The following is a 23,065-nucleotide window of genomic DNA, read 5'->3' on the forward strand; positions in this document are numbered from 1 at the left end:
CTGAGGTGGCCCAAGGGCCCGCGAGGCATGCTGGGACCGCTAGCCCTTCCGGGGCGCCTCAAGATTTCGGGTGCCGGCACCCTGGGCGGATGCCCGAAGACTCCGCCTTCCCAGGAGCCCCTGCGGCGGGGCGCGAAGATGGCGGCCGTGGTCGAACAGCCCTAAAGCAGCAGCGATGGAGCCTTCTCAGGCGCTGGGGCCGGAGCGGCTCTTTGACTCGCACCGGTAAGAGCCCTGGCGGGAAGAGGTCGGCTCCCGCATCCACTACGGCCTTCGGCGCCCGATCACCCCGCCTCTCGCCCCCAGGCTCCCGGGTGACGGCTTCCTGCTCCTCGCGCTGCTGCTCTACGCTCCCGTCGGGTTCTGCCTCCTCGTCCTGCGGCTCTTTCTTGGGATCCACGTCTTCCTGGTCAGCTGCGCTCTGCCAGACAGCGTCCTTCGCAGGTAACAACCCAGGGATTCCGGGAGGGTCAGGGCTGGGCCCGGCCCGAGGCCGTGAAGTCACCACTGCCTGCGTCCCCAGGTTCGTGGTGCGGACCATGTGTGCGGTGCTGGGGCTCGTGGCCCGGCAGGAGGACTCGGGACTCCGGGATCACCGCGTCAGGGTCCTCATTTCCAACCACGTGACACCTTTCGACCACAACATAGTCAATCTGCTCACCAGCTGTAGCACCGTGAGTGGGGGGCGAAGCCGAGAGTGCCACGGGGCGGTTCCCTGGGGCCCAGCCCAAGGCTCCCCTTTGCCCTCCCAGGTTTCCCTTGGGGACCACGAAATACTGAATCTTACCCCTAATCCCGCTTCTCTACCCCATATGTCAATTTTTCTCACTTTTCAATATTCCTTTTTTGCTTTCTCTTTTTTCCCTTTCTAGCCTCTACTCAATAGTCCCCCAAGCTTTGTATGCTGGTCTCGGGGCTTCATGGAGATGGATGGGCGGGGGGAGTTGGTGGAGTCACTCAAGAGATTCTGTGCTTCCACGAGGCTTCCCCCGACCCCTCTGCTGCTATTCCCTGAGGAAGAGGCCACCAACGGCCGGGAGGGGCTGCTGCGCTTCAGGTGGGTGAGCACAGGTATGGGTCTCCAGCTGGGTAGGTGGTCAGGCTTGGGGGCCCTTGAGTTTTCACAGTTTTCAGCCCTGCCCTGTCCATCCTAGTTGATTTCCTTTCTGTTCACTTTTAGTTCTTTCCCCCTCTATCTCTTTATTCCTCATTTATCTACTTGTACAGTTTGACAGTTTTCTGTTCTAAGTAAGACTGGCTAGAATCCCATCCTACTTTCTCTTCCCTCTTCTAGTTCCTGGCCATTTTCTATTCAGGATGTGGTACAACCTCTTACCCTGAGAGTCCAGAGACCCCTAGTCTCTGTGGTGAGTGTGTGTTGGACAGGGAATCTCTGGGGCTTGGAGGGCAAATTTCCCATTCCTGGCCGAGGCTTAGACCTCCCTTCATGCCCTTCCTTCAGACCGTGTCCGATGCCTCCTGGGTCTCAGAACTGCTGTGGTCACTTTTCGTCCCTTTCACCGTGTATCAAATAAGGTATTAACTGTCTTCTTTTTTGGTGCTGGGAGAAGCTCACCTCTTCCTTGAAGAGGCTGCCTCTTCTTGTCCTGTTGCAGATCTTTTAGTATCAAGATTCTATCACAGAGGCAATACAAAGTGTTTACTATCTCCCCACCCTAATCACAACTGTTCCATGAAACGAAATATCAAAATGGGGAGAGGGTGACACACTGTACCCCAGGTGCACTCAACATGGTCCTGGATTTTTTTATTTTTTTATTTTTTGCAGATGGCTCCGTCCTGTTCATCGCCAGCTAGGGGAGGGGAATGAGGAGTTTGCCCTCCGTGTACAACAGGTGGTAGGGTACACAGGCAGGGTGGAGGTGGAGTTTTTCCTTAAGACTAGAAGGAGGAAGTCTTGCAACCTTAACACTTTCAACCTTCCAATTCTCCCTAGCTGTTGGCCAAAGAATTGGGCCAGACAGGGACACGGCTCACTCCAGCAGACAAAGCAGAACACATGAAACGACAAAGACACCCCAGATTGCGCCCTCAGTCAGGTATATGGTCTCTGTACACAAAGTTTTTTGGGGTTTTACAGCCTATTGTGATTTCCTTCCTATTCCTTGCTAGTCAGCCTCTCCTTCCTCCCAGTTCTCCACTCACCATGTTTCGGATTTCTTTTTTGCAGCCCAGTCTTCTTTCCCTCCCTCCCCTGGCCCTTCTCCTGATGTGCAGCTGGCAACTCTGGCTCAGAGAGTCAAGGAGGTTTTACCCCATGTGCCACTGGGCGTCATCCAGAGAGACCTGGGTATGGGAAAGGGTAGCCTCACACAGGAGACAGGCACAGAGAGAAAAAGTGGGTGGTGAGGGGAGAAGTAGAGCAGGGAAACAGACTTCCTTCTTTCTTCCTCTCTCCCCAGCCAGGACTGGCTGTGTAGACTTGACCATCACTAATCTGCTTGAGGGAGCTGTAGCGTTCATGCCTGAAGATATCACTGAAGGGACCCAGTCCCTTTCCACAGCATCCGCTCCCAAGGTGAGACCCCAGGAAATGGTTAGGTACAGGACTTTGGTGGGTAGGGGCAGTCTTCATACTCCCTTTCCTTGATATCTCTTTTTTGATCCTGAGACCCTAGCACAGTGCCTCTCTTGCAAAGTAGGCATTCGATGCGTGTTTAATGATGATGACTTCGCAAGCCCTCTGACATTGTGATCACCTCAGTTCCCCAGCTCTGGCCTGGTGACCCCTCAGCCCACAGCCCTCACATTTGCCAAGTCCTCCTGGGCCCGGCAGGAGAGCCTACAGGAGCGCAAGCAGGCACTGTATGAATATGCGAGAAGGTGAGGGGCTTAGAGGACAGTGGGCAGGAAGGGGTAGGTTGGAGAAAAGTGGTAATTATAGGGACAATACGACAAAGCCCACACAATGTCTTCTTTCTATGTCTCACAGGAGATTCACAGAGAGACAGGCCCAGGAGGCTGACTGAGCACAGGATGGCACCCAGAGCCGCAGGACGGAGACTGGGGGCAGCCCTCACCCAACTTACAACAGGCTGGAAGGGTGGGTGGTAAAAAGGGAGGGATGGGGCTCCCCCCAAAACCACATTAAATTCAGGGTTTTCACTCAAGGTATATCTGTTGCCTCTCTGGGTCTCAAAAACCTACTGAGCAGGTTCCTTTTTCCTTGGTTTGGGAAGAACATGGGTGAGAGCCTCCTTGTGGGTTTGTGGGAGGTGGTTGAAATCACCTCTTCGTGTCAAGAGATGAGTGATATTAAGGAAGTATAACTGAACGAAAGACCAACAGCCACTGGACCCTAGCTTGGGTGTTCAGCTCAGCTTTGTGAAGAAACAGCTTGCAAAACTTCAAGTCCCAAGATGCCTTTCACTAACAAGTACAATATACATTGTAGAGTACACATGCTCAGTGTGGTGTCTGGAACCTGTTTTCCTTATAGGCTTCTGGCAGGTTAAATAAGGTGGAGCAAATGGCCCCACCCCAAAACCAGTCTAGGGTTCCCATTTAAGCCCAGCCCCAGGGTGGAGCCGGAATTTACCTTTGTACTTCACTCTGGTCTGGGTTGGTGGTGACTGGCTGGGTGGGTCCAGAACTGGCTGCCATCCTGACACGTCTCAGAGCTGCAAGCAGGTTTGAATCCAGGATCCTTGTGGCCCTGTCGCCGCACCCCCCCCCACCCCAATTCTTGTCCCCTTCTTATTCTCTATCCTTTTTCTCTCGGAGCCTTCCCACAGGATAGCACAATTCCTGCTGCCCTGGAGGCCCCCTATGTTAGTCACAGGATTTTTACTACCTGACTACAGGTTAATAGTCCGCTTGTGATAGTACCTCACTTTCAGACTCCGGTCTCCGCGGTTTTGTAGCAGGCAAGAAATGCTGGGAAGGATGCACCCCAGTGCAGTATCACCTGAGGGTACAGGTTAGGGATCAAGGGTGGGAAGATGGTGTAACTCATTTCATACGAAGCCTTAATCACTGCCCTGCCTTCTGTAGGTACTGCCAGTCAGCCAACATGGCCTCTCAGCTTCTTGGGCTGGCAGAAGAGTCTGGCCCAAGCCCCAGGGAGTCTGAATTGGCTGTGAACCCCTTTGACGGGCTCCCATTCTCTTCCCGCTACTACGAGCTTCTTGAGCAGCGCCGGGCCTTACCCATCTGGGCTGCTCGCTTTATCTTCATGGAGCAATTGGAGAGTAGCCCCTCGGGAGTGGTGTTGGTGTCTGGAGAGCCTGGCTCTGGCAAGAGCACCCAGGTTGGGGGAGATTCTGGGAGTAGAAAAAGGGAGGGGCTAGAGAACTGGTCCTTCCACAGGCGAAGTGGGGGTTGGGCTGCATGGGGTTATTGGGGAGGTGGTCAAAGGGAGACCAGTTAGACTGACCCCAGGGTGGCTGGTGAAAGACCAGGGAACTCCCCAAATGAAAGTGGCCACAGCGCCCCAGCACTTCTGACTGAAGTCCTGCATCTTGCTGATTGGTTGTCCTTCCTGTCCCTACCCCAGATCCCTCAATGGTGCGCAGAGTTTGCATTGGCCAGGGGTTTCCAGGAAGGCCAAGTAACTGTCACTCAGCCCCACCCTCTGGCAGCCCTGAGCCTGGCCCTGCGGGTTGCCGATGAGATGGACCTAACCCTGGGTCATGAGGTTGGATACAGCATTCCCCAGGAAGACTGCACTGGGCCGGACACCCTGCTCAGGTGAGGCCTCTTGCAGGCCTGACCCAAATCTAATTCCCCTCACCCAGTAGAAACAAGCCCAGTCCTCTAACATCTTACCATACACTCCCTCAGCCCAGTTCACCCTTTAAATCATGCATGACACAATGCTGAATGAAGCCCTTAACCCCAGCCAAGGACCTCGGACACTCAACCTCACCCTCATCATGAGTCCCACTCTCCCAACTGGAGTACACCTTGTGAACAAAATGTCGTCAGTGGGGTTGTGGGTCTCAATACAGGTTCACGGTCTTTTTCTGACCTTATAATCAAAAGCCTAGCCCCCTCCCCCAACAGGAAGTCACTCCCCTGGATTCCTGGAGCTGGTCACTGCCCACACTGACTCCTCCCACTGCCAATGTCAACAGGTTTTGCTGGGACAGGCTGCTTCTACAGGAGGTGGCCTCAACCCGGGGCACAGGAGCCTGGGGCGTGCTGGTGCTGGATGAGGCTCAGGAGCGGTCAGTGGCCTCGGATTTGCTCCAGGGGCTACTGCGAAATGCCAGCCTGGGAAACCTTCCAGGGGACTCAAGAGTGGTTGTGGTTACTGACCCTGCCCTTGAACCTAAGCTCCAAGCCTTCTGGGGCAATCCTCCTATTGTGCGTGTACCCAGAGGGCCTGGTGCGTGTCCCACTCCTGTATACAGGGACACTGTCCCTACTGATCGAGTGGAAGCTGCCTGCCAAGCTGTGATTGAATTGTGTACGAAGGAGACTCCAGGAGATGTGCTAGTATACCTGCCCAGTGAGGAGGTAAAAATGGGCTGCAGAAGAAGATTCACATGTATGCCGCCTTCCTTTCTGGGGGAGCAATGCTTGTTAGGAACATTGGAGTTATAGTATTTACTATGTTGGGGTCCTTAGGAAAAGTCAAGGACTTCAGGGTAAAGAGGTCTACCACCCCCTCCTTGAATCCATGTTAAGGCAGAGACTGTGGTTCAGTAAATTCCTGAAATTATAACACCCCCAACTTTATGAGTATGTGCATTTTTTCAGAGTGAAAGACCATAGCTTTCATCAGTTTTTCAAAAGGGTTTGTCACCCAAAAAGGTGAGAACTGCCTTAATGCCCCACCCTTCTCTTCAGGAAATTTTGCTGTGCTGTGAATCCTTGTCCAGGGAGGTGGGGCCCTTGGCTCTCAGAGGGCCTCCACCACGAGTGCTGCCCCTTCACCCAGGACATGGCCCAGCTGTTCAGGCTGCATACGAGGACATAGACTTGGGTGCCAGAAAGGTCGTGGTCACTCACTGGCTGGCTGACTTCTCCTTCTCCCTCCCTTCCATCCGACATGTCATTGACTCAGGACTGGAGCTTCGAAGTGTGAGTGAGAGAGATGAGGGGGATGAGGGGGCTAAAGATAGAAGTGGCCCGCTCTGATCTGTCTTGGCCTTGGTTGGGGGGCGGTGACAGGTGTACAATCCTCAGATCCGAGCAGAATCCCAAGTGTTGAGACCAATCAGCAAATGTCAGGCAGAGGCAAGAAGACTCCGGGCAAGAGGGGTCCTACCAGGTAAGAGTCTTTGCCCTTCTGAGATCAAACATGAAAAGTCACCACACACAAACTCTGAGAAATCTACGGTGGCCTTCTGTCCCAAATCTTTTCTCCCCTCAGGATCCTGCCTCTGCCTGTACCCTAAGTCCTTCCTAGAACTAGAGGCGCCCCCACTGCCCTCACCCAGGGTATGTGAGGAGAATCTGAGCCCCCTGGTGTTACTACTAAAGAGGAGACAGATTGCAGAGCCAGGGGAGTGTCACTTCCTGGACCGGCCTGGTGAGCACCCCTCCTGCCCAAGTCCTGCTGCCTGACCTCCAGGCTCTCCGGGCTCTCCAGGCTCTGAGACTTCCTGCCCTATAAGCCCTGTTTCCTCACCAGCTCCAGAAGCACTGATGCAGGCCCTAGAAGACTTAGACTATCTGGCAGCTCTGGATGATGATGGGAACCTGTCAGACCTGGGAGTCATCCTATCAGAGTTCCCCCTGCCCCCTGAGCTGGCCAAAGCCCTGCTGGCCTCCTGCGAGTTTGACTGTGTGGATGAGATGCTCACCCTGGCCGCCATGCTCACTGGTATAAATCACTTCTGTCTCTGGCTCTTGACACCACTTCAGTCCTTCCCAGCCCTTTCTGATGTGCTGGTGCTCCAAAGGCCAGCCCCATCTCCTATGCTTCCCTTACAGTGCCCAAAATCACAGCCTTAATCACTTATCCTTCTCCTGTCTCGTTAGCCTTTTCCCAATGCTGGTTCTTGCCTCCAACATGCTTAAATCTCTCCTATTATTACTAGAGCTCCACACCCCTCTCCCTCCACACTCTACTCCCCCCAGCAGCTATACAGAATAACCTCTGTCCCAGTCTGCCTAGTGTGTTCCTGCCCACTGCATCCCAGCCTTAGGCCCGTAGCAACCCTGACAAGTCTCAGCTCAGCAGTGACCTCCCGCCCCACCCCCCAGGCCGAATCCACTAAACACTTCTGAGCCCTTCCTTGCTCCTTATGACCTTCTGACACTTGAAAATGCCGACCACTCCCACCTTGAAACTGCCCGATCCCTAAGCCTCTGTGACCTGCTTCTCTGGGTGTTCATCCTACTTCTCTGGTCATTCCCTTCATCTCTTCCTGGGCTCCTTGTCCTCTGCTTACCCACGGTAAATTAGACCTCCGAGTTCCATCCTTTCCCCTTTTGCCTTCTCATTCCTTGAACTCTCCAAGCAAGTTCATGCACACCCATGGTCTTTAGTGCCATCTTTACACTTAAAATTTCCAAACCTTGTATCTCCCTGCCAATATCATTCTTCTGAATCTTAGATTTATATATCCAACTCCTGATGAACATTTCTACCACAATTGTCCACAGTATCCCAGCCCAGAGCTGAACTCAAGCACTTTGCTTAAACTGTTCCCTCACCACCACCACAAAAGCATGCCATCGCCTCTGCAGCTCTACTGCCATCATTCTAGACTAATATTTCTCCGGGTTCTTTCATTTTTATCTCCTAAATGTGTGTGTTTTTTTTAATTCATCTGTTTGTCTCCAAACTCACTATCGGTGCCAGTGTTAGATCCTCATCCCCACTGAGACTGGATTCCTTTAGCCTCCTAACTTGTCAAGTAAACTTCTTCAAACACGTGGACTCTCTTACTTCAAAACTCTTCTCCAACAGCTACTCTTTACCTTCCAGACAGAATATAAACTCATCAGCACAGCACATCCAACCTCTCATGACCTGGCACATACCTGCCTCTCCAGCTTTATCTGCTGCCACTGTGCCACACATGCCATTCTCTCTACCCTTACTAAGTGCTTGCAGTTCTCCAAACAGGCCACATTACTAACATCTGTGCCTTGCCATGCCCACAGTTCAGACTCTCTGCCCCTTTGCCACTGAGCTTATTCCTAACAAAACTTCAAACATTGGCCCACACACCTGTTGTGCTGATCAAGCTTGCTTATGTCTCCCACTAGACTCTAAACTACTTGAGGGCAGAGACTCTTTCATTATTTACGTTCACTGTCTAATAAAGTTTATAGCACCTAGAAGTTATCGATGTCTTTTGAATACATTTCCCAAAATGGCATTTTATACCTTTTCACCCTTCCTTCTATACTACTATCCTCTCTCATTCCCCAAAATGACCTTCCTTGTTTCTGCCTCCAGCTGCCCCTGGGTTCACCCAGCCTCCACACTGTGCAGAAGAAGCTGCCTTGCGCCGAGCCCTGGAACACACAGATGGTGATCACAGTTCTTTGATCCAGGTGTACGAAGCCTTTATACAGAGTGAGTAGCCCACTCGGCATCTTCTTATAAAATCCCAGATTTTCCAAAGAGGGGAATCAGTATGCAACCAGCTGGCAGATCTCTATGCCCAGGAGGAGGTGGCCCTTTGACCAAACTCTGGGTTCTCTTGGGGCTCTCTTTGTAGTTGTAGCTGTTCCCTTTCCTCTTTTAGGTGGAGCAGACAAAGCTTGGTGTCAGGCTCGGGGGCTAAACTGGGCAGCATTGTGCCAAGCCCGGAAACTTCGAGGTGAACTCCTAGAACTCATGCAACGAATTGAACTTCCCTTGTCCCAGCCAGCCTTTGGCTCTGAGCAGAATCGCAGAAACCTTCAGAAAGCACTGGTGTCAGGATACTTCCTTAAGGTTAGGGGAAAGAGTTGGGGTGAAGGTCATAAATGGAGCAGAAAGCAGAGGGATCAAAAATTGATATGCCGTCTCTGAAATTGGAGTCCAGATGATCATTCAAAGGATTTTTAAGAACCAGAAGAAATTTTTGAGGCATTGGAGTACAGGGGGCTATGGGAAATGCCATATGATAGGGACTCTAACACCTAGAGATGATGCTTTACTTTTAATACTCTCACCACCCATCCTAATTCTTTCTCAACCCCCTTTTCTTTTTTCTGTTGTCTTCCTCTCCCCCCCCCCCGCCCCCACCACTCACTCCCTCACTATCTTTGCTTTTCAATGAGGTGGCCCGAGACACAGATGGGACTGGAAATTACCTGCTCCTAACACATAAGCATGTGGCCCAGCTCTCCCCATACTGCTGCTACCGAAGCCGCCGGGCTCCAGCCAGACCTCCATCGTGGGTGCTTTACCACAATTTCTCCATTTCCAAAGACAACTGCCTTTCCATTGTTTCTGAGATTCAACCACAGATGTGAGTTCCCTGACACCCCTCCTACGTTGCCCATTCCCCTTCTAGGGGCCAAAATTATGGCTGGGGAGTTAGCCTTAAGGAGAGGAGGATATCTTAGTGGTTTGTAGTGACATATGATTTGAAGAGGCAGGGTTTGTGGACAGAATGGGAAGTTTAAGAATCTGTATTACAAAAAAAAAAAAAGAATCTGTATTACAAGAGAGGATACAGAAGTCATCTTCTGATTGTGACTCTCTCTGTCAGGCTGGTGGAATTGGCCCCTCCATACTTCCTTAGTAACTTGCCTCCCAGTGAGAGCAGAGACCTCTTGAACCAGCTGAGAGAAGAAATGGCAGATTCTTCAATAGAAAGTGAATCCCCCTCCACCCAAGAGTTTGGAGATGCCTGTGTCCTGCAGTGACTTGCCTAAGGAATGGAACTGAGCTCATCTCAAGGCATTAGATCCCCCTCAGGCTAGCACTAAGGCAGCCAGCCAGATTTAGAAGGCCAAAGGTTAGGGTCAAACGTAAATCCTGGAATCTGAGACTCAAGAAGTGGTGGACCAAGAGTGGAGGGAATTGGGAAAGCCACAGTATACATAAGGTTGGACCCTTTCCTTAGCCTTCTTCTATTTATTGGAGAGTGACTGACATGTCACCGCCAAGCCCCCAACTTATGCCAAACCCATCTTTGTGTGCTTCATTTTGGCCTATAAAAGTTCTTTTTCTATGTGTCAAGTTTGAGTTTTGTTCTGCAGCAGCATACACAACATCCATGAGTTAGAGATGACACAATATCATCCACCTCCCCCCACAATATCCTCTTGCCTGGTTCCCTCCTGTGGTCAAGACTTGGTGCTGTGACTGACCTAGCTGTCACTACCCTAGAACATGAGCAGTTTGACAACAGTTGGTCTCTGACCCTGCCCAAAGCTCACTTCCCTCTGTCTTACTGCTGCCTCTAGGGGAGGAAGAATGAGAGTGCTGTAAGAAATCAGACAAAAATCTTCCCTTTTTCACATACAACTTAGATCCTGCTCCTTCTTAAACCTCATGGCTGTTGCAACCATCCCCAAACTCTTAACTTTCCATCAATAAGCTTCCCAGCAGCCCCTGGCCCACTCACAAGCTAAAGTCTTTCTAACAACTTCAGGGACATCATGCTTTCCTTTCTTTCCAGCTGAGTGCTCATTCCCTTTTCTTCCTTTGAACTATTAACTTTGATATCCTCCATCATCTTGCACATTGTAAATGTGTTTGTAGAAATTGGTAGAAAGAAAGATTTAATCCTTACAACTCTGCTTTTTTCTCCTCAGAGTGTCCTCCCCTTGGAGACTCTATCTGTTCTCATCATTCTAGCTCCACGTCTGCATAGATGTCAACCAACCTCCCCCAAAAGCACTTTTCCAGAATGTATTCTCTTTAGGTCTGGCATTTAGTTTGGTCTGCAGAGTTATCTTGCTCCAGTCTTTTCATTCCTCTTTATTATCCACAACACCATTGATCTCCTGGTCCTCTACATTTCCAACCTTGGAATTATCTTTGATTCTTCTCAGATATCCCTACTTATTTGCCAAATTCTGCTCACCCTAACTCCACAGGGCCCATTAATTTTATCCACTGCTCCCCCCTCTCCCCTCTCTGTCCCCATAGGACACCAGAGCCAGATTAGTGACTGTGTCTTTCATGGGGTGTATAAGCATCCGTCTTGCCTGCCGCCCAGGCACGTTGTGAGGCTCAAGGAGGAGGACGGAGTCAGCGGGTTGAACACACACGACAACATGAGGTTCAAAGTCAGGAAGGTATCCTTGGCGATTATTTTACAGTTGAAGAATGAGATGCCCAGTGTGGATAACCCTCTGGTTCCTGTCACAGTCAGTCAGACTCTCACCCTCCAGCACCTCCTCCGTTATACCACTGTCATTGGTGTCTTCTTTCCTTCCATCACACCTTTGGTACAGGCCCAGGCAGTGCGTGCGAGCTGCCGCCGTCCCAACCCAGCACCACCTTGAGCTTGCCCTGTGGGTCCAGAACCCCAGCACTAACCCACCCTCGGAAGAATCCGTAGTCCTCAGGAGAGCAGCTCCCATTGGCCAGCCCTCCCCCTCCCCTCACCTCATTGGCTACCATACTGCAGGTCCCGCCTTCTCGGCTGCTCGGATTCCAGCTGGGGTGCAACCACAGTTGACTGGGAAATGGCGGGAAAGGCCACGTCTAAGCACGGTGCTACCGTGCAACGCTAGCCTGGGAGCCGGCAGTGGCCCAGGAGCCCTCGACGATAGCCTCAAAGCCAGCCCTTCCTCACAAGCTCCGCTACCACAGAGCCACGGCATGGTCAGCCGCGCGCTCCGCGGCCCTGAGCCCGGCGCTCCACACGGCGCCTCGGTCCGGAAAAGAGCGCTCGGCGGGTTGGGCAGGCGTCGCTCACACCACCGAGGCGAGCCCAGACACGGAAGCCACCTTGTTGTCCTCGGCCCAGGGCTGTAGGTTCTGCAGCGCAAAGAGCGACGAGTTGTGCAAGCAGAGTGGGTCGGGGGGCAGCGGCGGCCGCAGAGGCCGGGGTAGGGCGTCCTGCTGCAGGTGCAGGAGCAGCCGGCCCGCGCGGTGCCGCTCCGCCTCGCGTTCCTCCGCCGTCTGGCGCCTGTGAAAGTCGAGTCGCGGTGTCAGGCCAGCCCTCGCCCACCCCGCGCCTCATCGTCACCGCCGGGCCCGAGGTGCCTCACCCGCCCCGCGCCTCACCGCCACTTTGACGCCACCCGCCAGCCGTCGCGCGCCCCACGCCTCACCGCCACTTGGTGCGCCGGTTCTGGAACCAAGTCTTGACCTGTGCGTCGGTCATGCGCAGGGCCTTGGCCAGCGCTGCCCTCTCGGCCGAGGCCAAGTACTTCTGGCGCAGGAAGCGCCGCTCCAGCTCCAGCACCTGCGAACGGGAGAAGGACGTGCGCGGCTTCTTCCGCTTCGGAGGGGTCCGGTTTTGGTAGGGGTGGCCTATGCGGCGCGTCCCGGAGAAGGGCGAGAGTGCGGCTGCAGGGAGGAAGAAAGAACAGGGCAAGGTTTTCAGGGCAGCCCTTCCAGGTGCCCCAGGCTCGGCCTCGCATCAGCAAAGGCCTCCAGACAAGAAAGGGCCTCGGAAGAAATGGCCCTCCCCCTCTGCTAAGGAAGAGACGGCCCCCGGAACTTCATCCTTCCCTCCCCTCAGTGTGGACTGTGGCCTGCAAAGGAGGGCGCGGGCATCGACGGCAGCTCCTACCCCATCGTCTCTCTTAAGCAGCGCGACCACGAGACACAAATTGGGGAAGGATCGCCTGGGTTGATCCGGGCGGGGAGCGTACGGGGAAGTTGAGTTGGAGCAGGACGATCAAAGATGAGGAAAGGGGGTCAGTGTGGGGCAAGACGCTGGAGGGTCGGGCAACCTCACCCGTGAGCCGGTCCTTGGCAAAGCGGCGGCCGCTGTCCATCCAAGGGAAGGTGAGTCCCGCTAGGCCCCCGGCTCCGCCCAAGCCAGAGGGTCCAGGCACCGCGGGGGCACCTCCCGCAGGCGGCGGCACCGGCAGCGGACGATGCGCCGGGACGCGGATCACGCCACCTGGGCCCATGCCGGAGCTGCCAGGTAGGGGGGCCAGCGATCCCGCGGGGCCGTAGCTTGAGGTTCCGTGAAATCCACCCGAGAACGCCACACTCTCCCCATGGCCCTGGCCCGACCGACCGGGGCCTAGGCTGCTCCCGGGGGGTTCCGGGCAGCTCAGGATCTGGTCGATGCCAAAGCTGATTGGCTCGTGGTGCGGGAGGTTGTGCGAGGCCAGGACCGCCGGCTCCATGGGTCCGGGTCAAGGAGGACCGCAGGAGGTTTGGCGGTTGGGGAGGGCGCCCCAGGCAACTCTGGGAGCCCAGCCGCGGAGCGCTGGGGGCGACGGCCTCAGGGGCCCGCGGAGCTGGCCGCGGTGGGTCCCCGGGCCCCCCGGGAAATCTTCATGCCTGTGCACGGGGAGTAGCCGCGCCCGTGCCGGCCTCTGCCGGGCGTCGGCGCAGGGACTCGCATCCCGGGGGAGCGCGACCGGCGGGGGCCCCAGGAGTGCCCTTGCTGTCTCTGAAGCTCAGATGGACGCTAGGGTGCCGGGGCCTCTGCCCGAGTGCAGGGTGGAGAGGGTTGGCCGGCTGGGGCTGGGGCAGTGACTGACAGATCAGCACTGGGTGGGCAGTGGGGGCTGGGGGTAGGGCAGGGGCGGGGCCGGACCCGTTAAAGGGAAAGAGACGCCTGTTTGTGCGAAACACGGGGAAGAGTGGCGGGCGGGTATGGTGGGGGTATGGGGGGAGGTGGCAAGGGTGTTAGGAACCAGGCTCAGCACGGGAGGGGCCAGAGCTTGGGCCGCTGCCCGCTGAGTCAGCCGAGATGCGCACAGCAACTCCATCCTCACCGGCCTCCGCCTTGGGCCTCCTGGGCCTCACCGGCTTCCTCGCAGGTGCCTCCTCCCACAGCCCCCACTCTTCGTCTCGCGATGGGTCCTGCCTGCCAACTCCCGGATTCGTTGTGGCCCCCGCCTAAGTGCCCTCGAAGACCAAATCTCGTTGTGGCTTCCTGGCTGCGATGGGAAGCGGTTGGGGAACAGCGCCGACGAGTTGGAGGCCCGGGAAGAGGACAGGTGTGGGAAGGGAGTGGCAGGGTGCGTCTGGGGGGCTAGGGCGGGCAACAACCACTCTGGGCCAGCTATCCTGGTGCACCTCCCGGCCTCTCCCATAGGGCCCCTACCTCCTTTCGGGAGCGCCAGCAATTGATGCCCTGTGTTTCTGAGAATTTCGATTTTCTGAAATCGATGTAGAGCGGACCATTGGCCCAAGCCGGGCCAACTCCGGCCGGTGAGAGCTTGGGGCTGGCGTTCCGCCCCGGACAGGGGACCACCGATGCGGGACTCTGCCCCTCCACTAGGCGCCTAGGAAGTCTGTTCTCACACACTTCTCCCCTCCCTCCTCAAAGTCAGGAGGACAAAATCTCCACAGGCGACACATGAGTCCTCACCGAAGCCTTCGGGGGGGGGGGGGGGGATCAGCCGCCTCATTTCCCACAGACGCTACACCCCACCCAAGCCCTAGAAACTGTGCCTGGAGTGTGTCAGAGAAGGGAGGTGGGGAAAAACTGAAGCCGCTTGGTGACCTTATGACCTCTGGCCGCGGACCCAAGAGCTGGGAGTGTGTGAACTCTGCGTCCTTCCCGGGATGGGACCCGGGCCCGGCGGGCCCCCGCGTCGTAGACCCGCCCCCGCCGCCTCCCGGCCCGGTGCAGGCCGCCATAATCGGGTTAGCTGGGTCGGAATTACATTACCTTCCCCGGCCCGCCCCGGCCCCGGGGGGGCCCTGGCGCCTCCGAGCCGGTGAGACTGGGCGCAAGGAGGGGGGTGTTCCTACCATTCTGCGGCGGGTGGGCACCGATGAGCCGCTTGGTCTGCCTTGGACACGTGGTGGCCAAAGGACCCCGCCCTGCTGTGCCAGCCCTAGCCCCTAGACTCCAGCCCACTCTGGATGCTCCACTCCAGGCTCCAGGCTGCCGGTTACCCGTATAAGCCGAAATGCCTTCTAAGTCTAGTAAACGGGCTTCCCTGAGAGCACGGATCTTTCAGTTGATTCTCCAGGATCTCCTGGTAAAAGACTCTGCCCCTCCTTTCTCCCTAGCAGATGGGCTGCAGCCCAGTGCCTGAGGCAGGATAAGGGGTCTTTTCTCTCCAGGGAATTAGGAATGATATTTGGGCATCTGGGCAGGAAGATAAAGAAGAGAAAAAAGGGAGTGGATTTTCCCCCACTAAAGCCACCAGGCCCTGGTGTTCTCAGAAGCCTCAATCTGAAGGGAGTGGACCATGGCGGGAGGCAGGCAGTTGGCATTAATAATATGTAACATCCTCCCCCAATTTCTTGTCTACTTCCACTATGCAGTTTCTTCAGTCCTTTCCCCATCCTGCCAACAGCCCCTTCTGAAAGGTGGGCAGAGGATCCTGCCAATTCGGCAGCTGTGTTGTTATCTTAGTGGAAAAGACAGCCATTATCACCTCCCCTAGCATCCTTTGTCAGCAGTAGAGAGATGGGGCAACTAGGGAGTATGAAAGTTCTGCTGTCCAGGGAAAACCACCGAGACAGCTTGGGCTGGATCCCCTGAACGAAAACAGAGAGCCTAGGGAGCCAGCAAAGTAAATAAAGACTCTGAGAGGAACTGGCCTGCAGGTTAGGAATCTGGCAGTCCCTTTACCCACTCTAGGGGGTGGGCCTCTGAGGAAAGGGTGGGCACTAATGTGTCTACAATCAAGCTGAATAAATCCTTCTTGAATGAATCAATCAGAGAGGAAGAGGCAACATCGTGCAGACCTGTATACCTGCTGACTGTTCATCCTGCCTTTTGAGGTCAGCACAGATGGCACTGCCTCCCAGAGATGGCCCAACCGAGTCTTGGGCAGGGGAATGGTCACCAACCCAGTAATATATACATATCTTCTGGGGAGTTACAAGAAAAAAAAAAATTACTGCCTCACTTCAGAAACAATGGGTATCCAATTCTGTCAGCCACAGTCCTAGGAATTTCTCTGCTTGCCTCCACCTCTCTGATCCCAATTCTCTGGAAAAAGTGGTTCCTTTGAGTTTATATCTAGGATGGAGGCCCTGAGGTCAGAACTCCCACCTCCCATACACACTGCTTTGCATCCATCTCCCCATGTCCTACATGCATGCAGGTGGTCCCTAATTCTTCAAGTTGTCAGGCCTTTAAGCTTGCAGCTTCACAGGAAGAGGCACATTCTCAGCCTGTGCCTTTCCTTCCTTTCTGCTTTTTGTGCAGTGTCTTTCCCAGGAGATGGTCCCCACTCCTGTATCATCATTTCTGTCATTAGCTTAGTCCTTCCTACCCCCTGCTGTCTTAGGTCTCTTTTATCTGTACAAGAGAGATTTTTATCTCCAAGAGAGATTCTGTTTTTCTTTTCCCTGGTCCACCCCACCACATACCCACTGCCTCCACTTCCTCACCATTTCTTTAAAAAATTTTTTTTACTTATTTTAAAACTAATCTGTGTGCTCAACGTGGGGCCCGAACTTACAACCCCAATATCAAGAGTCACATGTTCTACCATCAACTGACCCAGCCAGGCACCCCCTCATCATTTATTCTTTTAACTCATCACAACCTGGTTTCACTACACTCTTTTTCAAAGAGCTCCTATGTCCCTATTGAGGACTTCTCTGACATGTTTCACTCTCTGGCTCACCAACTGTTTCTTGAAATGTCCCTTTTGGTTTATGTAATATTGTCTTAGTCTACTTCTCTAGATTTTCATAATCAATGCTTATGTTTTTTCTCCACTGACTTTGGTTTTTCCACTGAAGACTGGGCATTCTCAGATCTCTGACTTCAGCTTTCCCTCTCTCTACATCTGCTCAGGTTTCACCCATTCTAACAGTCCCACCTATTATATCCACCCAGAAGACTCAGAGATCTCCATCCTTGGCTCTGACACTTGTTGTGTTCCAGCCTTTCTGTCCTAACCTTCTGGCCAGTTCTGCTTGCCTTTGCTGCAGCCACCTTAAAGTCCACCAGGCTGGGGGACATGCTCCCCTTGCAAGCTCCCCGCTCACTCCCTCCTATAATGCTTTCTTTTGAAATATTTCAGATATAGCCCTTCCTTTCCATTTCCACTGATAAAACCCTAATCTAGGCCATCATCACCACCACCTATATCCATTCATGTGTTAATCTAGAAAATTTTGATTGAACACCTACCATGCACCAGACACTGGAGATATAGCTGCAGACATAACAGAAAAAAAAAAAAATCCTGCCACAACAAAGCCTATGTTCTAATGGGGGAGGCAGGTAAAACAAAAGACAATATATATTGAAAAACAATAAATGCTAAGAAGAAGAAGAAAAAAAAGCAAAGAAAGGGGAGGAGTGAAAGGGTGGGGGTTGTGATTTATCTAAAGTGATCACAGAAGGCCTCACAGAGTAAAGACCTGGAAGAAAGGAGCCATTTGGACATCTGAGCATTTCAAGTTGGGGATAATGCAAGTATATCTTCGTGTTATCTGTGCAACAAACAGTGAGGGGTCCAGCATGGCTGGAGAGACTGAGTGATTTGGAGAGACCATGCAAAGCCTTGAAGGATTGTAAGGACTTGGGCTTTTATTCTGAAAAAGAAAGCTATTGGAATTTTAAGGAAAAGACACCTGATTTTTTAGTTTTATTTTTAACAGGTTTCTTAGGGTAAAAATAACATACAATAAACTACACATATTTAAAGTGTACAAAAGTGTATGTATACACACATGAAACCACCACAGATAATAAACATATCCATCAACTCAAAAACTTAACTTATATCCTTTTTTATTCATATGGAAACGTGGAAGCAAGGAAAGCAGGCAAGAAGCCACTGCAATCAATCATCCAGAGGACAGATGATGGTATCTTGGAGCAGGGAGGTAAGCAGTGGACGTAGTGAGAAGGGGTTAATTAAAAAATCACTAATCTCATCACTTTTTGCTGCTTTATCCACTCCAATTTACTAGAAGATAAATGAGCAAAATATTTCTTTCATAGAATAATTCCCTCCCTTCAAAAAAAAAAAAGGTCTGCTAGCTCCCTATTGCCCTCAGGCTAAAGTCCCAGCTCCATTAGGCCCTGTTTCTATCACTACTCCCACATCCACACCTCTGCCTCTTTCCTATCCCTCTCCCTGGTCAATCCCTTCGAATCTGCCTTTCTTTTCTATTTCCACCACACTTCTTATCCAGGCACCCCACCCCCATTCTCTGAACTGTGACCACCCAAAGTCCCACTTCTTCCAGAAAGCCTTTGGTGGTCTCCATTGGGGTCTCTCCCTTGATTCTCCAACTGCACTTGACGCTAATACTTCACAGTAAACTTATCCTTGGTTTTTAATCCCACTGGAAGTACCTAAGGATGGCAGTGCACACGGTCTAGAGCTCCTGCGTCCTCTCCAAGTACGGGACTGGGCCTATGCTACTGCAGGCGCTCGCTGCTTCAGCGTGTCTATGTGCGGTAGTGTCCTAGTCCTCCTCCCCTCCTCCTTCGGCATCTGCTCTGCATTAGTCTGTCCCAGGCCTCCGCAGGCGCCGATGATTGAATCATCATCATTAACCAGGGTCTGCCCCCCCCCCCACCACTCGCCGCCACCACAAGCCCCGGCGGCAGGGGAGGATGGGGGGGGGGGCGGGGGACGGAATAAGATCACTACCAAGTCCCTGGGGGTCTCTCCCTCCCCGCCACCCTCTCCGCCACCCTCTCCGCAAAGCCCCGAGACTCCGCAAAGCCCCGAGAAAATCCCGCCGGGAGCCGGGAGAAGGCCTGCCATCCAGATGAAGCTCCGTAACGCGTACGCGTCAGCCGACGAGGGCGACTTTATGAGGAGAGAACCCGGGAGGGGCTTCTTTAGCGGGGTCGTGGTCACAGGAGATAGACGACCCTAAGCGGCGGCTGGCAGAGACCGCCGGGCCCTTTGGGGTAGAAGGGGATAGTCTTTTCAGGCTCCAAAAGTTAGTCCCGCGGTCGAGTAGGGTCTATTATGATGATTACTACAAGAGGTCAATGAGATAGGACCCCCTCCCCACGCCCCCCCACTCCCTAATTACGGATTGAGGAGGGGGAGGGGCCAGTGAGGCTCAGGTGAGCACACGGGGAGAAAGGGACATGGGCGGGGCCTTACAGAGGGTCAACGAATCCGAAAAGACCTAAGCCCTCGTTGCTGGGCGACAAGTCCCGCCCCGCAGGCGGCACCGGAAGTGGCAGGCCGGGATCAGCCTTTAAGATGGCGTCTCCTCAGGGGGGCCAGATTGCGATCGCGATGAGGCTTCGGAACCAGCTCCAGTCAGTGTACAAGATGGACCCGCTACGGAACGAGGTGCAGGGGCGGCGGGGTTACTGCTGTGGTCGGCTAGCGGTGCGAACTGGGGCCGGCTAGAGGACGGGCGGTGGCTGGCCCGGCGCCCAGTGCGCCTGCGCAGAGACAGGGTGCCCAATGCGCCTGCGCGATTGCGATCGGGTTGCCAAATTCCGAGCTAGGACGCTTGCGCATTGTGCCGCCCACGTCGTGTAGTCTCCCCTGGGAAAGGAAGGTCGGGCGAGTCCACGGGAAGGGAGCCCCCGCTGTGCGCGGAGCCCCCTGCTGGGCGGAGGGGGAGTGTCAGCTCCCGGGAGCTAATCCCTTGCGGATCGTGCAGGGTGCGAGGCTTGGCCTTGGAGTGTGATGAAAGAGGCATTTTCGCAGCTGGGAAGGCGTATGATTTGGCGTTGGAGGGAATGGTTGGTGACGGGCGGTGTGTCCGCAGGAGGAGGTCCGAGTAAAGATCAAAGACCTGAATGAACACATCGTCTGCTGTCTGTGCGCCGGCTACTTCGTGGATGCCACCACCATCACAGAGTGTCTTCATACTTGTGAGTGCCCTGGACTCTGTCTGGTCCTTCAGGCCCTAGTCTCCACCAAGCTAGTTGCCAGGCTTTTGGCCGCCTGCCCCAACCACCCAGACACCCCACCCAGCCCGTGAATCCCATTCCCAGAGAGACTAAGAGTCTGCTTTTTCCTTCCTGCAGTCTGCAAGAGTTGTATTGTGAAGTATCTCCAAACCAGTAAGTACTGCCCCATGTGCAACATCAAGATCCACGAGACACAGCCACTGCTCAACCTCAAACTGGACCGGGTCATGCAGGACATCGTGTACAAGCTAGTGCCTGGCTTACAAGACAGTGAGTGACCAACCTCACTTTGAGGGGTCTCTGGAGGACTGATGCTGGGTGGCAGCTTGAGATGACAAAGGCTTTGGTGGGAATCATGTAGGTAAAGAGGTTGACAACCCAAGAGGGACAAAGTATGAGGGAGGGCTAATATTTACTTCCCACATCCCCCCTCCCTTCTAGGTGAAGAGAAACGGATTCGAGAATTCTACCAGTCCCGAGGCTTGGACCGGGTCACCCAGCCCAGTGGGGAAGGTATGTCCCTTGGCAGCAGGAGGGTAAGGTAAACCCCCCAGAGCATTTCTCCTGCCCAGTTTTTCTCTCTGGGGAAAAAGGAGTATGGAATCTGTGCCACTCTCCTCACTACTCTTTCTTAGAGCCAGCCCTGAGCAACCTCGGCCTCCCTTTCAGCAGCTTCGACCACTCTAAAGCCCACTACTATCGATATGATGAGCAGCTGAGTCTATGCCTGGAGCGCCTGAGGTAAGGGTCAGGTCATGAATTGTCTGATGTGACAATGTCAGTGACCCAAAACCTGGGAGGGGCTTGGTGAGAGGGCAAGCAGTGACCCAAAACCTGGGAGGGGCTTAGTGAGAGGGTGAGCAGTGAGGGGGAGTATCTCTTCCCTTGAAGAGAGTATACCATGGCTCTTGGTGAGGGACAGGGGGAAAGATAGGGCTCCTAACCTGTGTCTGTTTCCCTCCTAGTTCTGGGAAGGACAAGAATAAAAGCATCCTGCAGGTGAGAGGGGCTGAGGGGAGGGCCTCTCTGAGGACTCACCTCCCCATTGCCCCTCCCTCACACACCTTGTCCTCTTGCCTTCCCTCCCTATCCCCAGAACAAATATGTTCGATGTTCTGTTAGAGCTGAAGTTCGTCATCTCCGAAGGGTCCTATGTCACCGCTTAATGCTAAATCCCCAGCATGTGAGTATTCCCACAGCCAGTGTTTGGGGGAAAGGGAGGAGCTCAAAGGGAGTTCACAGAGTCTGTAGTGGACCAGGGCAGTTCTTGACCTGCATGAGAGAGGGGTTTCTAAAACTGTCCCCATCTCCCTCCTAGGTACAGCTCCTTTTTGACAATGAAGTTCTCCCAGATCACATGACCATGAAGCAGATATGGCTCTCCCGCTGGTTCGGCAAGGTGAGCCAGGGCCGAGGCAGTCCTCAGGGCAGGGATGTGCTGAGGGGGCCTTTTGAGTAAGAATGCTCCCACCGACTGCTTCTTCTGCTTGTTTTCTCCTTAGCCATCCCCTTTGCTTTTACAATACAGTGTGAAAGAGAAGAGGAGGTAGGGGCCAAGCCCCCACCACATCCCTGTCCCTTTCCCTCCCCAGATATTTATGTGAAATTAACTGCGGCTTTATTTTTTGAAATAAAAACTTTAAAAAAGCATCTTTTCTCTTCCTTCCACCTATGCGTGCTTTGTTCTGTGTCCTGCTTCCCTTAGAAGTCCTCTGAGTTTCATCATGAAAGAGGGCCTCTCTCTGTCCCTTGCCCCTCAGTGAATTGCCAAAGGAGAAGGGTAGAGGACTCTATACATGTAAAATTCAGAAGGTGAGCTAAGTGGAACCAGGCTACCCATACCAGCTCTTGTGTGGGGTGTGTGTGTGTGTGTGCGCGCGTGTGTGTGTAGGTAGGGAAGGCTTTCTGGAGGGGAGCTGTCACTCTACTTGAGTGTTGCAGCATATGCTACAAACTTGACTGGAGGTGTCTTGATTCAAGAGTAGGGCTAGGGTTGGACAGTGGCCACTGAAGGACTGAAGAAGAGTGCTATTTTATTTATTTATTATTTTTTTTAACGTTTATTTATTTTTTTGGGACAGAGAGAGACAGCATGAACGGGGGAGGGGAAGAGAGAGAGGGAGACACAGAATCAGAAACAGGATCCAGGCTCTGAGCCATCAGCCCAGAGCCTGACGCGGGGCTCGAACTCACGGACCGCGAGATCGTGACCTGGCTGAAGTCGGACGCTTAACCGACTGCGCCACCCAGGCGCCCCAGAAGAGTGCTATTTTAAAGGAAAAAATCAAAGAATTGCACTATGGAAGGAATCGAAAAAAAAAAAAAATTGCGGGGTGGGACACAGGGAGAACAAGGGTGTTGAGTTGGAGACATGGTTGTCCTTCAGGTACCCGGACTAGGTGAAGCAAGGATGAGGAGAGGGAACTAGTGTCCAGCAGAGCAAAGGCAGCTTCAAGTAACAAGAGGGAAGCAGCAAGGCTGTTAACTCCCTTGATTAATTCAGCAAACATCCCCTTTTTTATAGGAGCCCAGCCATGAGCCTTAGGCTCTGGAAACAAACTTAGCTAGTCTTCCTGTTCTATGACCTCTTAGTGGGGTAGTCAGACACTTGCCTGACTGGGCCAATAACAGATGGAGGAGAAAGCAAGTTCCTGAAGGAAGCTAACAGGCTGTGGCTGAATCTGGGACAAGTGGGAGGGAGCAAGCAGCATAAATTGTGGCCAGAACTCAAGTTGAAACCTAAATCTTACACTGGCCTAAGTCTGACTCCCATGAGTTCAAAGGGGTCATTGTGCCTAGCTGGTGAGGGCTGAAGGCACGGAGCTCCCAGGGATAGAGATGAGGTGGCAGAAGACTTGGGAGGAGGTGTACAGTGAAGGAGGTCTGAACTGGCTGAGAGAGCCTGAGACTGGGGCGGGGGGCTAAAGGGACTGGGCATAGCAACCAGTGCACGGTGGACCTGGGCTTCCCTCCACACAGATGAAACTTGTAGACCATGAGAAAAGCACAATGTGGGGAGGCTGCAGAAAGCAAGAGCCCTCAGGTGTGAGGGGCAGGCAACAAGCAAGAGGGTGGGGACATTGCAGAACAACCACCCTGCCAGAATCTCCAAGATTCCCCATGCCTCCCATGTTTCGAGCTGCATGCCTGGAATGCTTGTCCCCCTATGCCCATACTCAGCTGTCTTTTCAAGGTCCAAGTGTCACTTCCTCCAGAAAACCCTCTCTCTGCCAGGACCCGGG

At 53.6% G+C, this 23,065-nt stretch overlaps 4 protein-coding genes and 1 long non-coding RNA gene across 7 annotated transcripts; 3 read left to right on the plus strand and 2 right to left on the minus strand.

Annotated features, from left to right (window-relative positions):
* The first annotated feature begins 74 nt into the window (after positions 1-74).
* On the plus strand, positions 75-3,135 carry AUP1 (AUP1 lipid droplet regulating VLDL assembly factor). The gene is given in 13 exon segments (XM_040458436.1): positions 75-128; positions 131-225; positions 307-444; positions 524-674; positions 873-1,057; positions 1,295-1,367; positions 1,463-1,536; positions 1,790-1,856; positions 1,958-2,060; positions 2,192-2,311; positions 2,424-2,539; positions 2,726-2,844; positions 2,954-3,135. Coding segments are annotated over 13 exon segments (1,317 nt in total). The 5' UTR covers positions 75-89; the 3' UTR covers positions 2,991-3,135.
* Positions 3,136-3,261: 126 nt separating this feature from the next.
* On the plus strand, positions 3,262-10,099 carry DQX1 (DEAQ-box RNA dependent ATPase 1). 3 transcript variants are annotated; one of them, XM_040458428.1, is made up of 11 exons: positions 3,262-4,270; positions 4,517-4,710; positions 5,097-5,481; positions 5,815-6,048; positions 6,139-6,238; positions 6,341-6,499; positions 6,602-6,793; positions 8,381-8,500; positions 8,673-8,863; positions 9,193-9,383; positions 9,627-10,099. In XM_040458428.1, exons 1-11 carry the CDS (start codon positions 4,034-4,036, stop codon positions 9,781-9,783), a joined length of 2,160 nt encoding a protein of 719 aa, XP_040314362.1. In that variant the 5' UTR covers positions 3,262-4,033; the 3' UTR covers positions 9,784-10,099. The 3 variants fall into 3 exon arrangements, with proteins under 3 accessions (XP_040314362.1, XP_040314361.1, XP_040314363.1); XM_040458427.1 differs by having other exon boundaries at positions 3,262-3,651; positions 4,015-4,270; positions 6,139-6,499; XM_040458429.1 differs by lacking the exon at positions 9,627-10,099 and having other exon boundaries at positions 8,673-8,747; positions 9,193-9,354.
* A 729-nt stretch (positions 10,100-10,828) lies between these two features.
* Positions 10,829-13,595, minus strand: TLX2 (T cell leukemia homeobox 2). The gene is made up of 3 exons (XM_040458437.1): positions 12,780-13,595; positions 12,148-12,385; positions 10,829-12,002 (listed from the first exon to the last, which is right to left on the minus strand). Exons 1-3 carry the CDS (start codon positions 13,177-13,179, stop codon positions 11,786-11,788), a joined length of 855 nt encoding a protein of 284 aa, XP_040314371.1. The 5' UTR covers positions 13,180-13,595; the 3' UTR covers positions 10,829-11,785.
* A 4,105-nt stretch (positions 13,596-17,700) lies between these two features.
* Positions 17,701-19,165, minus strand: LOC121019222 (uncharacterized). The gene is made up of 2 exons (XR_005785505.1): positions 19,057-19,165; positions 17,701-18,847 (listed from the first exon to the last, which is right to left on the minus strand). It is a non-coding gene; the product is annotated as an uncharacterized LOC121019222 (long non-coding RNA).
* On the plus strand, positions 19,134-21,473 carry PCGF1 (polycomb group ring finger 1). The gene is made up of 9 exons (XM_040458439.1): positions 19,134-19,251; positions 19,679-19,784; positions 19,941-20,093; positions 20,265-20,336; positions 20,459-20,564; positions 20,789-20,822; positions 20,920-21,006; positions 21,142-21,222; positions 21,326-21,473. The coding sequence occupies exons 1-9, from the start codon at positions 19,159-19,161 to the stop codon at positions 21,371-21,373; spliced, it is 780 nt and encodes a 259-aa protein (XP_040314373.1). The 5' UTR covers positions 19,134-19,158; the 3' UTR covers positions 21,374-21,473.
* The last annotated feature ends 1,592 nt before the right edge of the window (positions 21,474-23,065 follow it).

The sequence above is a fragment of the Herpailurus yagouaroundi genome, unplaced genomic scaffold, assembly GCF_014898765.1.
Source record: "Herpailurus yagouaroundi ecotype Mexico unplaced genomic scaffold, PumYag 221, whole genome shotgun sequence".
In the NCBI taxonomy this organism is placed as follows: Eukaryota; Metazoa; Chordata; class Mammalia; order Carnivora; family Felidae; genus Herpailurus; species Herpailurus yagouaroundi.